This window comes from Rutilus rutilus, assembly GCF_951802725.1.
Source record: "Rutilus rutilus genome assembly, chromosome: 9".
Taxonomy (NCBI): domain Eukaryota; kingdom Metazoa; phylum Chordata; class Actinopteri; order Cypriniformes; family Leuciscidae; genus Rutilus; species Rutilus rutilus.
The window spans coordinates 35,774,795-35,795,147 of NC_140223.1; the positions used below are offsets into that span (position 1 = coordinate 35,774,795).

The 20,353-nt window shown below is 39.8% G+C and overlaps 1 protein-coding gene across 5 annotated transcripts in view; it reads right to left on the minus strand.

Moving 5' to 3' along the window:
- Positions 1 to 20,353, minus strand: part of atg16l2 (ATG16 autophagy related 16-like 2) — a 43,368-nt gene that overhangs the window by 2,884 nt on the left and 20,131 nt on the right. For 3 of the 5 annotated variants that reach the window (XM_084419113.1, XM_084419116.1, XM_084419114.1), the window contains 3 exons: positions 11,028 to 11,177; positions 10,212 to 10,259; positions 1,195 to 1,296 (listed from right to left, as the gene is read on the minus strand). In XM_084419113.1, the coding sequence (XP_084275239.1) occupies positions 1,195 to 1,296; positions 10,212 to 10,259; positions 11,028 to 11,177 (300 nt within the window). Of the gene's footprint in view, positions 1 to 1,194; positions 1,297 to 5,832; positions 5,956 to 9,924; positions 10,025 to 10,211; positions 10,260 to 11,027; positions 11,178 to 20,353 lie in introns of those variants that run through there. The other 2 variants (XM_084419115.1, XR_014628732.1) reach the window with 2 other exon arrangements.

Consider the following 20,353-nt stretch of genomic DNA (forward strand, 5'->3'; position numbering starts at 1 on the left):
ATTGGAGCCAAACTATGTTTCCAATGGTGTCTCTAGGAACATTTAGTGCCTTCGCTATCTTTTTGTATCCTGTTCCTTGTTTGTGAAGGGTGATGATATCTTCTCTTAACTTTTTGGACAATTCTTTTGACTTAGCCATATTTCTAACATGCAGTCAAACGTGACACTCAACAAACCTAGCCAGTTCAGATATTTCATGTGTTCTAGCTCAACCACACCAGGTGCAACTAACGAAGCCCTTAATTAGTTGCATCAGGTGTGTTTGAGACAACACCTGTTTTGCAGATGTGTGCTGTTATGAGGGATTCTATTCAGGGGGTTGAATCATTTTGAGATTGCAGAAGTCTTTAAAGGTTGCATTTTCTGTTGCTATTTAAACAGTGTAAATAGCAGCTATTGCTATTTTTACTTGGTGTAAATAGCATCTATCGCTAAGAAAATATGCTATTTTCACTTAAGGCAAATAGTCGCTACCAAAAATGTAAATTTGCTGAAAATCTTTCTTTAAAACCTGTCACACTTTAGGGTTCATTTAGTCATAATGACGGCTTATTTGAGTGACTTACAATAAATAACGAAGAAAAACTAATCTGAACGAATCTTGTACAGTGGTGTAACTCACTAAAATTTCACGTTCAAAAAAGGTCCACTGTCTATTGTCAATAGTGTAGCAATGTATAAAGCATAACTCACACTGAAGTCACTTTCAAACCAAGCAGCTTACTACTGGTCAGAACAGCAACATCACATGACCAACTTGAACATGAGCAAAATCTGCATGGGTAACTTTTTCGCCTTAAATGCGTACTGTAGATACCAACTGAAATTACAGTAATTTGCCTGTGAAATTTTGCAGAGCAAGGGGTAAATGTGATCGCACCTTAACTACTACGCATCGTTGGAAAACCCGTAATAACTTAGTTGAGCAATCGGCCTTCGAACCACATTGGTTCAACAGTATAGAACAGTCCTTAATGACATCAATTCTGCTAATTAATTGCTTTGAGATCGAATGTACTGTATATATAGAGTATGTATCCATTTATAATGTTTATAATGTATACACAGAATATAGAATGACATAGATTAGACTCATTGAACTATGTTGGTAATGACAGAACTTACATACAGAACATACTTTTTCAAAAAAAGTATTGTTGATTAGTTGACCATGGTGGCCCATCTCTGAGTTACCTGTGCATGTCTGGAAGCCGTTTTTCTAGGTTTCCTGTGTTCACATTCCATATGTACACGGCACCGTCCGCAGAGCCAGCTGCCAGGAAACTGCCATCCGGACTGAAATAGAGAGAAAAACCACAATTGTGACTGATGACTACAGACTGATACACATTACTCTGGAACTTATTCTCTCTTGCCGTATCAATCCCTCAGGCAAGTGATCTGATCAAATTCACTCAAATGTCAGGAACTTATACAAGACATATCTAAAGTTCTGTTCCTAAACCAAGTGAACGACCTTCCAAGAATGCACTTTAAGGCATAGTAGCTCTTTTTATTTTATGCAAAAATTATGCTGCCTTCAAAGATACGTCGTTTTGGACAAATTAGACATGGCATTGTACATGGCATTGAGTGTGTGATCACAATGAAAAAAGAAAATAAGATGGGGAACGGAGTCTATGAGAATAGAGTCCAATGTTGAGTGTTTCAAATCAGTTGAGGCTCCATTTCAGACAGGATGCTGTCTTAGAAGATAGCTGCCTATGTAAGAGCCATAAACTGTAGCCAATAACCATCTGGACACAATTTACGAGTTTTTGTTTTTTGCTCTATTCCACAACACTGACTTCAAAAGGTACTGTAAGCGATTTCAGCTTCGCTAACTTCTACTAGACTCCATTAGACCACCTTCTCTCCATAGGCCGCCCTCCGAAGACATGTCAGCCAACCAAGATCCAAGACAGTCTTGGATCCAAACAGAGGCAGGCTAGCAAATACAACCATAACATAGACAAGACCGGACAAATGAGAACTGAAAACACAGGAACTTACAGTATATACACAGATCAAACAAGGTAATTAATAAGGAACAGCTGAACAGAATAATGAAATCAAATCAGTAGCCATGGTGACAAACTCAGGTGGGAAAACAGCAAACAAAGTCCAAACATAACAGAACCGTGACAGTACGCCCCCTCCCAGAAAGGTGCGACCTTGTGCCGACAGAGGAAGGAGGAGGCTCTGGTGAAGGATGGGGATCCAGGAAAGGTGACAACTGAAGAAACCAGGGTGGTGTAGAAGGTGGGAGGAGCCAGAGAGAAGACTGGCGGAATCCCAGAGCCCAGCCAGGATGGAAACCCATGGCGGCATCAAAAGAGGGAGGAGCCATGTCGCTAATTGATGGTGACAGAGTGGTGGTGGATGGTGAGGAAGCTCCAGGCGCAGATAGAGAGCCGATGGAACCGGGCTACTCCGATGGTCCGAGAGAGCCCTGTGGAGCTGTAAGCCGATGGTCTCTGGTAGAGGAGAGGTAAGGAGGAGCCAAGGTGGAGGAGTCAGGGTGACGATCCGAGGTGGAGCGAAGGGATCAGCGACCTGAGGCAGAGCCAGGGGATCCACATACCGAGGAGTAGATAAGTAAGGGGGGGTTTGATTTGGCACACTTATTTCAGTTATTTAATTATTCACTTCATTTTATCACTGGAAATTACGCGTGCAAAATCTAAATCACTGTCCATCACTTTGTGAGCAATTATTGGTAAAGAACATTTTCGGACACTATTGGACATATTTTCATTTTAAACCATGAAGGCAAGCCAGTGGATATCACAAAAGCAATGTGCAAACTTTGCTCTAGAGTTATGGCAATGAAGAAGTCTCAAACCCCAGTCATATTTAAAAATAATCCCAGGGAATTATCCTCTCCAAATTCAAAAAAACTGTCCATAGAGTCCAACAGAAACTCACTCACATTGGCGAGAGTTTGGGCAAGGTTCTAATCCATTCCCTCCATCTCCACTAAAACTCTCACGGCGATACACGATGTTGCTGAGTCACACATCTGGTCAAACTCACTGTGGTGCTTCAGCTCCATGGCAATGGTCGACGCGGTCATCCTCACAGGCTCCTCCATCGCGGCAGGCGGAAAATCCCCGTCTGCGGATGGCTCTGGCATCATCCCCATGCCTTGAGAGACTCTCCAGACAGCGTAGGATGACCTCCCTCCATGTTCTCTAGCGCGAATAGTTAGCCCCAATCCAAAATAGTGACTTCAGGGTTCAGTCATCTAAGTTCACTCATTGGGCTAGTGTGCAAATGTGAATGGAACAATCCATGAATGAAAGTCCTCACTGGCGAGGGAAGTGAAAGCTGTAGCATAGCCCATTTCTTTCATTTGGTGCGTTCTTCTATCATGAACAGGCTATAGTAACACACTCAATGAAGAAGATAAATATCCAATACAGTCTTTAATAGTAACCACAGGTAAATCCAATCAGAGGCAGGCAAGCAAACACAACCATAACATTGATGAGACAGGACAAATGATTACTGAAAACAGGAATTTATATACACAGATCAACCAAGGCAATTAATAACGAACAGCTGAAAGAAATCAAATCAGTAACCATGGTTACAAACTCAGGCGGGAAAGCGGCAAAGTGTAAACATAACAGAACCGTGACAGTATGATCAGATTTAACAGATTCATCATTCTTTGCACACTGCAAAATGTAACGTGCCAGATTTACTTCATAGTAACAATTAAATTAATTTGTTTTAAGACGAAAATATTATGTCTGAATTAACCTGACCAAATCAGGATAAATCAACAAAAGTCATTTGTAAGGTCTAGAATAGCCTTAAGGTAACAACTGTAAATGTTTTCAGTATAGTTAGATATGCTATGTGCAACAATTAGTTTGAGGGAAATACACTGTTTCCTAACGGCAGTGGGCAGCCTAACAGAAAAGTGTTGGCCAATGGGGAAGATGTTGAGTTATATGCCTGGCACAAGGGAAAATGTTGCAGGGTGAAGATGTTGATGAATGATTAAGCGACCATTAAGTTCCTGCTTGTGGCTCTCGCTCCCCTTTCAAATGTTTATGCCAGATCTAGCCGTGAAAAAAAAGCCACAGAGCGTTCTGGCCTTACTGTCTCCATGGAAACAGTGTATATGTCTATGCAGGGAGGTGCTAAAAAGATTCATCTGTTAGACTCATCTCACATCATATGGAGCGTGTTGCATTTACTGTCTACCAATGCTGAGAAAATTGCAGGGTCACACTATGCATGAGGATAAGGGCTGCAAAAGCTCTAGGATTATAGAAAATACATCTGTAGTAATGTGTACTAAAATAATAGTAATGTGTTTTTTTTTAGGCTAGAAGAACACAACAACAAAAATGTTGGCAATGTAACCAAATCTACAGAGCAAAATAAGAAATCATATTTTGCATAAAGAATATGAATGTGAAATATAAAGTTAGATTCCAGATGTGGAAAAAAAATCCCAAGAAAAACTGATTTGTAGCTTCTGGAGGATCTGCAAGTCAGTGTGATTTCACCTTGGCATAATTGAAGAACTAGCCATAATTCTGGAAACATATCCACCAATCAGAGAAGTCGCAGTTACCATGGATATAATTCAGGATAAAAACATTCCATTGCAAGAGTCCACTCCTAAAACACTACAGTGTAACTGCATCTCCTTCTAAAACAACTTATATATTTGTGTATATATATATATATATATATATATATATATATATATAGGAAAATATACTTATATATATATATATATATATATATATATATATATATATATATATTGAAAAAAACAAAGCATTTTTATATTGTAGTGCTCTTTTTATTAAAGGTGCTCTAAGCGATGTCATGCGTTTTTTAGCCTGAAACATTTTTTGTCACATCCAGCAAACATCTCCTCACTATCCGCTAGCTGCCTGTCCCCTGAACACACTGTAAAAAAATGCGATCTCTGTAGACAGCCCAGGCTCCACAAATGGCAAGAAAAACATACTGGCCCAGCCTGGACCACGAAACATAACAAACAGTGTTCCAGCCAACAAAAATGATTTGGGGGTGGGGGTTGGGGGGTTAATGCGCGTACACATGAAGGGGGGTGTGGGGAGTGGAGGAGAGAGAAGCATGAAGAGGGAAGTTAGCTAGAGGAGAGATGTCCTAGACAACGACTAACGTTAGAATTATATTCTCTTGAATTTTGATTTGGCCGACACACGACCAAAGAGACGACGTTCTTATGAACAAATAGCAAAGAAGAGGGAAAAGGAGAAGGAACGTGTGAAGTCCCGAATTCATGACTTTTTCAGGAAGCACAGAAGTGAGGGGGAGGGGGAGGGGGAGGGGACGGGATGAGGAAGAGGGAGGGTCGAGCTAGCCTCCGTTTTGTTTGACAATACTTCGAACGTCAACAAGAAGTGACGTCACCCTACATCGTTTAGAGCACCTTTAATTATTATTTTATTCATTCATTATCTATTTTAGTATCACTGATATACTATTATTGTTTTAGGTAATATTTTGAATGACATTTTATTTTTATATTTTCATTTTAATGTTAAAGTTTTGGTGTGTTTTTTTTTTTTCATTTTATTAGCTGCCCTAAGGAAAATGCCTGATGCATAAGGTCATGAAGTAATCACAAGCACAAGCCATTTGGCCTTAAGGAACCGAATATCTGTGGAGAAATAATAATAAATGAAGATCTATTCTTCTTTTGTAACCAGTTGGTTCTTTTGTAAAAACTTCCTATAACACCCGATGTACTCGTTACATCATAAGAAGAATGACATCTACGCTAATGTTAGTCTTTCTGCTTGTTCCGAGGTTTACTGTAATCAGCTGGATCCGGGCCAAATCCAGATCAGATGGTGGACCTGCGCCTAGACACGACCACAACGCATGATGTAGTCAGCCGGATCCGGGCCATATCCAGATCAGATGGTGGACCTGCGCCTAGACACGACCACACCGCATGATGTAGTCAGCCGGATCCGGGCCGTATCCAGATCAGATGGTGGACCTGCGCCTAGACAAGACCACAAGGCATCCCTGAAGTATCAGCAGAGATTGTGTCAACTAGACTCTCCCCTGTAAGGCCTCATCGACACGACAGCCATCGACACTGATCCTCAACAAACCCGTCTCCATCCCGGCGTGACTCTGATCTTCAACCAGATGGAACTGGATAATATTCTGATTGTTCCAATCCAATCTGACTTCTGACCTGTAATGCTGCCTGAATCATGAGTGAATGAGTGAATACTCTCTACTTAAAGGTGTAAAGTTTATTAGGCTGCATTGATTAGGTCAGCCGGAACCAGGAACATGTCCTATAACACCTGATGTACTCGTTACATCATAAAAAGAATGGCATCTACGCTAATTTTAGTCTTTCTGTTTATTCCGAGGTTAACTGTAATATCCAATTAACTGTAAAATCCGAGGTTAACTGTCGTATCCAGATCAGATGGTGGACCTGTGCCTAGACACGACCACAACGCATCCCTGAAGTGCAGAGATTGTGTCAACTAGACTCTCCCCTGCAAGGCCTCATCGACACGACAGCCATCGGCACTGATCCTCAACAAACCCGTCTCCATCCCGGCGTGATTCTGATCTTCAACCAGATGGAACTGGATAATATTCTGAATGTTCCAATCTGACTTCTGACCTGTAATGCTGCCTGAATTATCATACACTGTTCGTTCGTTCGTTCGTTGGCCAGAGGAGAACTGGCCCCCCGACTGAGCCTGGGTTCTCCCAAGGTTTTGTTTTCCATTCTGTCACCTGATGGGAGTTTTGGTTCCTTGCCACTGTCGCCTTTTTCGCCTTTCTTAACCGTTGTCGACATTGGCTTTTGGCTTGCTTAGTTGGGGACATTTAATTTAATATTCAACAGTATTACTGATCTGCCTGCATTGACACCATTATATGACAACTGAACTGAGTTGGACGATGACATCACGGTTTTCTCCATAGTGGCTATATATATAAATTAACTAAATTAATAACTTTTCTTTCTTTCTTTTTTTTTTACAACAAATTTAATCATCACTGAACTTAAAGCAACACAAAGGAACTTTTCCTCTTCGGTCGCCCTACAGGTCGTAAATAATTTCGCCGCCCGCAGCCTACCGTCGCACGCACACTCGCTGTTTATCCAGCACCGGCTTTGGAATGAACGATGTCCACTGACAAGGTAGAGTATGTTGCATGATTTCATGAAAGTATGATGTATTGCGACATCAGAAACGAAGGAAAACTAAATAATTACTATTGTAACGCTTGACGTAAAGCAAGTCAAATTTGTAGTTTTCTTATGTCTCATTCGAACTACAGAAACGCGACCCGGTTTGGCAAACTTGCATAGTGTGGTTATAGCAGATATAGGGCTGCAAAGCGAATCCAGAAGTGCCTTTCACCCTGTTACGACTTGATGAATCACTGATACGATTTTGGAAACATTATTTTAAAGGGTTAGTTCACCCAAAAATTAAAATTCTGTCAGTAATTACTCACCCTCATGTTGTTCCAACCGCGTAAGACCTTCGTTCATCTTCGGAACACAAATTAAGATATTTTTGATGAAATCTGAGCCATGTTTCACTCCTCCATAGGCTTCCAGTGTGACCGAAACTTGCTGGCCCAGAAAAGTTATTAAAGAGATCGTTAATATAGTCCAAGTGACTCCAGTGGCTCAATCTTAAGTATATCAAGCGACGAGAATACTTTTTGTGCGCAAAAACAAACAAAAATAACGACTTTATTCCACTATTCATTTCCTTCTCTCTGGATGTCTAGTTGGTTCGCGTAGTGTTTTTGCGCAGCGCGTCTGTGTTACACGTCACCACGTAGGCTCACTATTGGCCGACGCCGGTCATGTGTGTGTTGCGTGATGACGTGCAACACAGACGCGCAGCGCAAAAACACTACGAGGCCCAGAGAGAAGGAAATGAAAAGTGGAATAAAGTCGTTATTTTTGTTTGTTTTTGCGCACAAAAAGTATTCTCGTCGCATGATAAACTTAATGTAGTGCCACTGTAGTTACTTGGACTATTTTAACGATGTTTTAATAACTATTCTGGGCCGGTGAGTTTCGGTCACACTGGAAGCCTATGGAGGAGTCAAAATTCTGTCAGATTTCATCAAAAATATCTTAATTTGTGTTCCGAAGATGAACGAAAGACTTACATGGTTGGAACAACATGAGGGTGAGTAATTACTGACAGAATTTTCATTTTTGGGTGAACTAACCCTTTAAGGTAAAAAATGTTCCTTAGTGTTGCTTTAAGCTGGAATGTTACGCTATTTTCTTCTGGAAACAAACCTTGTTGCATTATTGTCCTGTTATCTCTGTAAAGCTGCTTTGAAACAATCTGTATTGTAAAAAGCGCTATATAAATAAAGGTGACTTGACTTGACTTAAAGTTTTCTTGTGGAGGGTACTCTAGAGTTTAGGATGGTCTCAAAAACCTAGTTGTTAAGAGATCAAAGCATGTTGATCTCCCTCAGGGGCCAAACCCACAGTTTCCACATCTCAGGCTGGGGGTGAAAGGTTGAGGGAAGCTTCTGTCGTAAGTGTTTTACGACAATAAGGGCACAACCGTTTTTAACATTGATAATAAAAAGAAATGTTTATTGAGCAGCAAATCAGCATATTAGAATGATTTCTGAAGGATCATGTGAGGACTGGAGTAATGATGCTGAAAATTCAGCTTTGCACCACAGAAATAAATTACAGTGCTATGCATAAGTTTAGACACCCATGCTAAAGTTGACTAAAAAGAGGAATAAAAAATCATCTTTTGGAAATTGAACTTAATGCCTTAATTTAAAAAAATTGGAAAAATCCAACCTTTAAGGACACCAATTTTCTTTGTGAATGAATAATGCATCGTAAATAAATAAATGTTCTTCCTTAAAATACAGGGTGCATAAGTCTGGACACCCCTATGTTAAATTCCCATAGAGGCAGGCATATTTTTATTTTAAATTTATTTTATTCATATCACATAGCCTTCACCATACCTAGAGATTGGCATGGTTTTATTTCAGTTAGCCTAATAGCTAGTTTGATTTGCATTGAGAGATGATCTTATGGAAAGTACCCCATGCCAATCTCTAGGTATGGTGAAGGCTATGTGATGATGTGGGGCTATTTTAATTCCAAAGGCCAAGGGAACTTTATCAGGATGCATAGAATCCTGGATCCATGAAGTAACTGGCCTTTAAAAATAAAAATCTGCCTGCCTCTATGGGAATTTAACATAGGGGTGTCCAGACTTATGCACCCTGTATTTTAAGGAAGAACATTTATTTATTTACGATACATTATTCATTCCCAAAGAAAATTGGTGTCCTTAAAGGTTGGATTTTCCCCCCAAAAAATTTAATTAAGGCATTAAGTTCAATTTCCAAAAGATGATTTTTTATTCCTCTTTTTAGTCAACTTTAGCATGGGTGTCTAAACTTATGCATAGCACTGTACATTTAAAATTATTCAAACAGAAAACAGTTATTTTGAATAGTAATATTTCACAATATTACAGTTTTATTGTATTTTTTAATCAAATAACTGAGGCCTCGGTGAGCAGAAGAGACTTCTTTTTTTTACTAAACATAAAAAATATTACCCCAAATGTTTGAACCGTAGTGTACATAATATTATAATTAATATAATCTATAATATAATTATATATTTTTCCTTGGCCTACAGTATTCTTAAATAGGCTTAATTTTCATGTAAAATATATATTTTTATATTTTCATTTTGAGGTGAAATATCGCCTTCACAAGTTTTGTGAGATTCACTTGAAAATATTATGCAACAACACAGCCAGAATCATCCGGATTTTTACCTGAGAGAAAATAAGATTTGAGTCCTGCTGAAACTAGAAAGTGACAAGACTAAATCCATCTCACCAGCTATCTTTACTCAGAGGGTCAGAGTCTTTCCCCGTTCATTACGGTACCAGGATTGGATTTTCCATCTATGTGTAAATCCACATGACCTCTCCAATGACTAAGAAAAAAAGTACGGGTTGGTGTAGATGCCAGATAAGCTCGACAGCACAGTGGTACGTTTCAGGGGTTGTAAGCATCACAACGCATGCCATCTCGAATGAGACATAGCACAGACATGTCCTATTACTGCGCATATTGATAGATGGTTAGCGACGGCTCATAGCGTCATTTTTGATATCACTCACCTGAAGATGGCCTTGGTGCTGTCACTTCCACATTTGAAGCCCTCTGCTCTGAAACAACGAAGACAAGCAAAAATAATAATTATTGAGTGTTCTGTAAATTGAACAATGAAACGAATAAAGCTCATTCAGCTTTATATACAGTAAACATACTTTTTAGATGCTTCCGGCCATGTTCTGTATATATAACTAGTATCCTTGTAATTGCATTTTGACTTGCTTTTAAACAAAGGATAACGCTGAAAGGACTGTGGCAGCCACAGCTGTATCAGGGTATTGAATATTCATGCCTTAAATAACCAATTAACTTAAATGGAACTTAAATGAGTATTGTGAGTCTATTTCAAAGTAATTGCAGTGGCTTTAAAAGAAGGCAGTTTCTTATTCCAAAATTTAAAAAGATTAAAAAACATTTTTTATTGTAAAGCTGAATCTGTATGTGTATTTAGAAGTCATCTGTCATATACAGTATACATATATAAAATAGCATATACACTACCATTGAAAAGAGGTAATATTATGAAATATTTTTATATATTTTAAAATGTAATTTAGTCCTGTAAGATCTGTGTTGTAAAAAGCGCTATATAAATAAAGGTGACTTGACTTATTCACTAACTGGTGGGGGTTTTATTTGCTCGCTACATGCAGGTTTAACTGTATTTGGGGCTCAGACAGTGTTAATTTTTAACTCTGAATAAAATCTTTTTCAGTTCTGTGTGTGGTACGCCGGTACTTTTTTTTTTTTTTTTTTTTTTTTTTATAAAATAAAATTCACAGCCACCTGTGCACAACCTCGTCTCAGATGTGTGTTTCTACCTGAAGGCCACCCTGTCGTTACTCTTTCTCAGGTCAACCAGCTGCAGGATGTCGTCCCGGGAGCAGCTGAGCAACTGCCTGTGGTTAGGGCAGAGGTCCAATGACGTCCCTATGCCCTGAAGAGGCACTTCCTGCGTGCAGGTCGCTGCCCTACGGAATACAGACATGGATTAATTTACCAAATTTCATTATATTTTAGTGCAACTTATAATTAAACCCGGTAAACATAACAATTAAATATATATTTTTAATTATATAAGTTTGCATACCACTTGCAGAATATGCAAGATGTTAATAATATTAACAAAATAAGAGGTATAATAAAATGGCATGTTAATTTTTTTAATACTGTCCTGAACAAGCTGTTTCACAAAACATGTTTTGTAAAAATGTTAACAGATAGTCCACAAGGCAAAATAATAACTCAATTTACACAAATAAATCATTTTCAAAGTTTACATACCCTTGACAAGTAACCCCGATCATCCAAATCAAACCTGAACTGTACTTTTATTTATTTTATTTTATTATTTCTGTGATTACTATTTGCTGTTTAACATGTTAAAAATAATTAATGTAATCAGAGCAGCATTTGTAAAGTAGCCGATGTCTTCAATTAAAAGCTGTTATATTTTTAATGTTCTGTAAGAGGCAGCCACCTTTTTATAGGGCTGGAAAAATAGCGCGATCATTTCTGTGATTTCTATTTGCTTTTTAACACGTTAAAAAAACGTCTCGGTTAGGTATGTAACCCTCGGACGCGTTACGTCAGAACGGAACTGACGAATTGGGATCTCGCCTGAGAGCCCAATAATCGCCTGAGAGCCAATGCACATTGGTGTGCAAGATTTGCATCACGCACCCTGCCCTGCACGTATATAAATACGGAAGCGCGTGCAATCGCACATTCAGGTTTTCACTGAGGAGTGCAGCAATTGTGGCGACGGGACATAACGTCTCCTTTCGCTCCTTCAGGGAACAAGGGTTACATATGTAACTGAGACGTTCCCTTTCAGTCAGTTACATTCGACGTTATGTCAGAACAGAACTGACGAATTGGGATCCCTACCAAAGCGCCACCATTGCTGCCCCTTCCAGCGCTCCGCGTAAGCCACCTGATTCCCCTCCTCAGTTGTTTAGACAACTGCACTGAGCTGGTCTCTGCACCTGTATATCCTATATTTTGCTCTCCTATAAAATGTTATTTTATACATATGTTTAGATTTATGAATTTATATATTTACTGTTTGCACTTCTGGTCAGATGCTAACTGTGTTTCATTGGCTCTGTATTTGTACTCTGCACAATGACAATAAAGTTGAATCTGACCTACTGGGGTGGAAGATGGGACAGGGCTTAATGCAGAGAATTCCTTCAGACCCATTCAGTGAGACTATTGGTTAACACCGGAAAGCGTGCCTTTTCCAACGGGAAAGGAATTCTATTGAGACCACATCCTACCCGTAGGGAGGTGACATGTGTAAGTTACATATATGGACTGGCCATTAAGGCAGTGCTACATAATGAAGGTCTCTGAGGTAGCTCTGGCCTAGTTAGGGGGGAGTCAATACTGGCAGAGATGGCAGAGCGGGGTCTGCCAAGGAAAAGACACAGAGTCGCTGACAGGGGAGCCATACCGTATTTGAACACCCTGCTATTTTGCAAGTTCTCCCACTTGGAAATCATGGAGGGGTCTGAAATTGTCATCGTAGGTGCATGTCCACTGTGAGAGACATAATCTAAAAAAAAAAATCCAGAAATCACAATATATGATTTTTTTTACTTTTTATTTGTATGATACAGCTGCAAATAAGTATTTGAACACCTGTCTATCAGCTAGAATTCTGACCCTCAAAGACCTGTTAGTCTGCCTTTAAAATGTCCACCTCCACTCCATTTATTATCCTAAATGAGATGCACCTGTTTGAGGTCGTTAGCTGCATAAAGACACCTGTCCACCCCATACAATCAGTAAGAATCCAACTCTTCTGGCGTGGCCTAGCCAGTCTCCAGACCTAAACCCAATAGAGAATCTTTGGAGGGAGCTCAAACTCCGTGTTTCTCAGCGACAGCCCAGAAACCTGACTGATCTAGAGAAGATCTGTGTGGAGGAGTGGGCCAAAATCCCCCCTGCAGTGTGTGCAAACCTGGTGAAAAACTACAGGAAACGTTTGACCTCTGTAATTGCAAATAAAGGCTACTGTACCAAATATTAACATTGATTTTCTCAAATACTTATTTGCAGCTGTATCATACAAATAAATAGTTAAAAAATCATACATTGTGATTTCTGGATTTTTTTTTTTAGATTATGTCTCTCACAGTGGACATGCACCTACGATGACAATTTCAGACCCCTCCATGATTTCTAAGTGGGAGAACTTGCAAAATAGCAGGGTGTTCAAATACTTATTTTCCTCACTGTATGTGATCGCCGCAGGGATCCCCCCGTGTTTACTGGCTACTTGAGGCAAGTATACGGGAGGACACTGGCTCTACACGATGATTATAAAATCTGGCAAACGTGTTGGGTGTCGCTCAACCCGCAGCTCTACATATATCTGTCAGCGATGGCTCGCCCCGGGTTTGGTACTGGGTCTGCTTCCTACAAGGGAATGGTGGGAACCTTGGGCACGTATCCGGGCCGGGGTCTCGGGATAAAGTGAGAGTTGGCTGGCACAAATTCCAGGCACGATTTGTCAACCAAGAATGCCTGAAGGTTCCCTACCTTCTTCACAGCTCTGCTGACTGCAAAGGTTCGAAGGGCGCTCTCTGCAAGGCTGTTAGCACCAAGGAGAGGTCCCAAGAAGGTATAAGGTGAGGGCGGGAAGGATCTAGCCTCTCAGGAACCTGATGATCAGGTCATGCTTCCCCACAGATTTACCATCTACTGCATCATGATGTGCGGCAATAGCGGCAACATACACTTTCAGGGTGGAGAGAGACAGCCTTCGTTCCAACCGATGATGGTGTCGACTACCGCTGGGGGTTAGGGATGGGTATAGTTAAGGTTTTAACGGTATTACTACTCTTACGATACTGCTTATCGATCGGGTACTTTAACGGTATTCTTATCGGTTCTTTTTGTTATAAAAAAAAAAATATCTATGGCAAAAGAAAAGGTAATGCTTTAACAAAACGAATAAAACATCTATTTGTAGCAGTGTGCAGGATTTATTTGTGTTTTATATACATAAGATAGGACACGATAAGCAAAAACAAATACACAAATTCTATATTTTTGTGTATATTTGATTGTTTAGATGCGCACATGAAACCCAAAGTATAATTTGCTTGTCTCGTTGCAGTATGTTTCGGAGCGCGCGATACGTGTAAAGTGTAACCACTAACCATACATTTGAATGTTTAGTTCTGTCCTCCATCGTCACTCATTAAGCAGAAGTCGTGTTGTGCGCGCTGTGGCTCCGCATGAGAGATATTTCTCTCTCTCTTCTGAACTACGAATAGCAAAAATGCATCACAGAAAAATGGTTTATTATTATTATATATAGAAATGCCTGGCGAGATAAAATTTGCAAGATAACGTCTTTATAGCAATAATAAATAGTAAGTGTATTCATTTCTCCAGTACCGACAGCAGCCGATAACGTTCGAGCTTATCGATACAACGGTCTTTCATAATTCAGCACTGGGGCCCGTTTAATACCGGGTTACGGTACACATCCCTACTAGAGGTCCTCCATGTCCTGTTCAGAGACCACACGTGGAGGTTCCAGAGGTCTGGACGCGGTATTTGTATTTAGTGCCATAGGGTGCCCCGTCTCTGAGAAAGCAGGTCCATCCTCAGAGGAATTCACCAGGGAGCGGCTGTTGCAAGGAGCATGAGTTCTGGGAATCATGTCCGGTTGGGCCAGCAGGACGCAGACAGCAAGACCTGCTCTTCATCCTCCCTGACTTTGCACAATGTCTCTGCGAGTAGGCTCACTGGGGGAATCGCATACTTGAGTAGGCCCCGGGGCCAGCTGTGTGCCAGTGCATCCGTGCTGAGGGTTTTACGTGTAAAACTACTGGCAGTGGGACGTGTACGGAGAGGCAAACAGGTCTACCTGTGTAGGACCAGTACATGTTTGCCTAGAAGCAGCTGTTTGAAGCGGCCCAGAGCAAGCCGTACTGCTAGCAACTCGAGGCAGTTGATGTGCCAATGCACCCAATGTGTCCAAACACCCAAAGCTGCATGCCCAATGAACGTACAACGAAGAAATCGAAATCGAGACATGAAAGTACACGTCCTTCAAGTTGATAGTTGCAAACCAATCTCGGGGACGAATGCATTCGAAAATGCGTTTCTGCATTAGAAATTTTGAACGGGAGCTTGAGAAGGGCCCAATTCAAAACTCGCACTGCCATTCTTGGGTACAATGAAGTAGGGGCTGTAGAACCCTGACTTCATATTGGCCGGAGGGACCGGCTCCATCGCATCCTTCTCCAGAAGGTCTGCAATTTCTGCCCGTAAGACAGGAGCATCCCTGTTCAGAACGGAGGGGATGTGAATGCCCCTAAACTTGGGGGGATGCCGGACAATCTGAATCACATGAGCCAGCGAGATGGGCTGGAGAGCGCTAGCCAGGCTCCCAGAGACCATACAAGTGGGACCAGAGGGGCAGGATCAGCTGCTCGGTGCTCGGCTCAGAAGCAAAAAGCTGAATTTGCGATTGCACACGCTTCCGTATTTATACCCGTGGAGTGGAGTGCGCGATGCAAATATCGCACGCCAATATGCTTTGGCTCGCTTAGTTTACACTCAAAGGTGATTAGGCTCTCAGACAAGAAACCAATTTGTCAGTTCCATTCTGACGTAACATTGAACGCGACTGACTGAAAGGGAACGCAATTAACGCAGCATCCGGGTTTTTGTTTTTTTTATTATTCATAAAGTAGCTCATTTCTTTTCACTTACTTACATTTGAATCAGCACAAAAAACATGGCATTTGTGTCTTTTAAAAGACACCACAGTGTTTCCTGTTTGGGAAAAGTGCCACTAGTTGTCATTATTGCCATCTGGCCTCATATTATTTGCGTACAAGCACCATGATGCTGAAGGCGCATCTGAAAGTCTGAAATCTGTCAACTGCGGCTCTCCATCGAGTTTAAGCAAACTGATGTCATGATAGTTTGTCTCATTACACTATGAGTGATGGACTTAATAAGACAAGAGAGGCGACTGCAGATGTGCAGCCCGAGGTCATAGTCTGCTCTTTCCTTTTATATTCTAACCAATTATCATTTGGACAAGGATGAGGAGAAAGATTTGGAATCTCAAGGCTTTTTAACATATAAGACATCTGGGGTGTTGCTCGGTAAACCAGAGGAGCCTCGTCTTTCTGAGCGCTTGCACAAGACAATGATTTGAATTTCAATAGCAGAGACAGGCATTAGTGTTTATTGCCTCTTAAAGCGGCATGTGATCTTGTGTGCATGCATATTATACAAGAGATGTTTAGTGAACACGTCTGTCATTAAATTGCCACTTGAAAGTAAATCTTCTCTCCAAAAGATTAAAAAAGGGTCAAAGCATTGCATGGAGAAAAACGCAAATGTCATAATATTGCACAAATCCCATTACAACAAGATGAGAGGAGAAACAATTATGTGGGCTGACAGTTGCTAGGAGACGAGCGAGCCGTCGGCTCCTTGGCAGCTGAAAGCTGTGGTTGCTGGGAGTGAATGAGAGATGTCAAGGACTGAGACATGGTGTAAATAATGGATCTTTTTCTACCTCTGTGGCGTCATCTATATTTGTACGTTTCGTGAATTACACTCGCGTGAGGCTTTGTGAGAGCACAACTTTGCTGGACTGACATCCTTGGTGCTATTATTTTACATCTCTTATCCAATCCGAGCAATCGAAACCCACTGAGATGCTGAATAACGAGGGTTATGCAACAAATGCTCTGTATTATTATTACAGGGTTGCTTCGACCGCTACAAGGTGATTTTCAAAGCAGCCTTGTTTAAGAAAACCCGACCAGCTCCAGTGTGACATAAGATTTATGCAACAACATTAATATTTAGTAGCGAATGATGTAAGCTGTTGTTACGGCATCACTGTAATGAATCAAAGACACCTGTTTGCTGTTGTTGTTTAAGTCAAGACACAACAAGGGTCAGATTTTAAATAATAGATATCGCCTTACCCAGTTGAATAATCACAGTACATTAAGACAATTTTTAAGTGTTACACATTTTCTGAAATGTTATGTTTAAAAAATGCACTAATTTGCATTCTTTTCCAGAACAAAAATCTGAACATTGGGTAAAGCCAGTTTCAAAATTCTAGTTTTAGTTGTTGTTGGTTTTTTTGGATATCTCTTTTTATCACTTCATAAAGCGTGAAATTGTGTACACAGCCAGAATTTTGTTTTATCTCTGTGTTTTTAGGAATAATGTGTTATATAAATCAGGCTAATGATACATGAAGAAACCCCGCTACAAAAACCTTCAGAATATGGATATGAATAAAACTGGAAAGTCTGGTGTAAGTGAGTTCTGGCTCAGTGCAGGAGACAAAAAACTTTGAGTAAACCTTAAACTAAGAAATGTTTTGTAATAGAAATCTACAGATGCAAAGTGATAAAGTGTAGTCAAATAAACACTTAAATATGTAAATATTTTCTTTCTACTCGTCTGACAATGACAGAATGGAAGCAAAATAGCCCAAAATAACCAGTGCATGAAAAAGCTATTCCATTCTTGTGTGTATACAAGTAATATTTGTTGTTGTGGACAAGTTTGTCTCCTGTCATGTTTTGCATGTAATGTCTATGTTATGACTAGACGTCACGTCACTTTCAGAGTAGACCACTGATTATAATGAGCAATGTGGTTTTGTCATGTTGAGTCACAAAGTGCTGCTCGATTGCAGTGTTGATGTGCTTTTTGAGTCACAATATTATGGCGTTATGAGAAAGGGAGAGTGTATTTGTCACCAAGCATACACGTGTGCACAAATTTGTGCGTGAAATCTGCGTACGAACATTTTCACGAATAAATCATGATTCACTAAAAACAAAAATGTATTCTAAATATAAGTATATACTGTAAGTATATAATTGAAAACATGTGTGCAAAAAAAACTTATATTATAATATATTATATTACATTACATTATATTATTTACAACGATTCGTTGAGGTTCTCGATTCTGATTGGCTGAGAGCCTTTTCCAGCCATGTGATATTCGACCTTGTATCACTCCGCTTGCAGCATTTCTCACAGCGAGTGTCATGGTGGACGAGCAAACCACCATCCTTTTACAAATACTACTGTTCTTGTGTCACAGAATGTAGTTTTAAGAGTTTTTAGGCGATAGAGCGATTTAGACCTCAGATATGCAATGCATTTGTAAGTTGCGTCTTATTGTTTACAACCTTGTTTCGTTCTTTCAATATAAAAGTCTTTGCTACGGACTCACTCATAAAGACAGTCTTTGCTGCCATCTAACGGTGTGATAATGGACCTTTCACTGAAGTCGAAATCACAATCCCTACAGACCCTTTCTCATTACCACATACGGCATGCTATTTATATAAAATATTATTTATTGAAAAATAATATTTAAATAAACAATATTAGCCATTATAAAAGTATAAGAAAAGTATAAGAAGAACAATAGGAAATAAACACAAGCAAATTAGCCTTACAGCTATTGACTTGCTCTGGAACAAGATTAGATTAATAAGACCAAAAATTGCCCGTTTGATATACACCAAATCAATAATACTGTATCTCATGTTTAAACACTATCTACAGAAGAGCCAGAGGCATAGTCCCGAAAGACCGGCCGAGATGAAGCTGTTCTCTGCGGGTACATGAGCGTTGAGAGGGCGCTGACGGCCTGGAGCTCACGTCTCTGAAAACGTCTAAACAAATTGTCAAAAATGTGCTGTATGTTTATATCGCTGTCATGTTCCGGAAATCCCCTTCAATGTTAAAAGGACGAAGACAAATCAATCGCTTTCCTCAGTGGACATTCAAATTGATTTTGTGATTATGAATAAAAGACTGACCTGAAGAATATCAGCTAGATGCAGATAAACGACCTCTCTTCATAATACTCTACTCTACATAATACAATAAGCTTCAATAAAGCAACTCAACGTTCCTTCGTTACTAGTTTCTAAAGTGACGTTTTAGAATTTGTAATAGAGGCTTGGGCTCAACAGTCAAACTGTCAACTTGAGATTTATATCTATGGTGGAAGGAGGTAGATCAGCACAAAAGAGGGTTTTTAAAGACACTCTGTGGTTGTTTATTATTTATTTACACACTTGTGCCGTCGAACTGTTGTATAAACGCAATATCACACTCGTAGCGATACGACTGTGAAGCAAACGTTCTTCAAGACACAATCACAGTCAATCAGAAAATACTTTCGGAGTGGGATTTTGGATCTATCCATCCATCCATCCATCCATCCATCCATAATTAGAATTTTGGGGGTTGAATAATTTTGAATAATAAAACTTTACACTCTCAGAATCACTCAAATGTGTATTACTAAACTTTCTATAATAATTTACTGATGCCTTTGTTGAATTGGTTTCATAAAATCTGGTTGATTGCAACTGTATAAATATTACAGTTTACATAGATTTTTTGCATTATGAAAAAAAATTGAGATTTTTTTGCATCACGGTATGAAAACTGGGGAGGACAATCTGCTTGCTTATTACTTGTCATGAAAAAAAAAAAAGTAAACCATCAAAAAATCTTAAACCAGCAAACAGGTTTCATTTTCCTTACACAAAATACAGTGTCTTATGATTTTGAACTGATATATGAACTGAACATAATTCTTAGAAGGTTTTGTGAGATTCATAGCATTGAAGGGATAGTTTTAATTATCTCATAATGCTAATATTTGGAACATTTTTTAATTATAAACCAAATATCGAACACATCCACCAGAGGGTTTACGAGTTTTCACTTGACGTAACATAAATGTGTTGTGAAGCTAACCTGATAAGTGACAGCCCTCTGCACTTCCGCATCACTTATTGTGCAAGCCTCACAAAGTGCTTATGTTTGCACCAAGTGTAAAATCAACCATTTAGTGAACATGGCCTATAATGGTTTAAAACAAAAGTCTAAAACATTAGCACCTATGATTTGGCTTCAGCAGACATTGATTCATCCACTAGGGTCTATGTCATGATGGCTGTATGTGCTTCTAGGAGCATGAACATTTGGGAACCCATTCACTTATATTATATGGACTCACAGAAATGGATTAGTTCATCTGAAGAAAGAATATCATACATCTGGGATGCCGTGGTGGGATTTTCGTATGGACCATCCCTTTAAA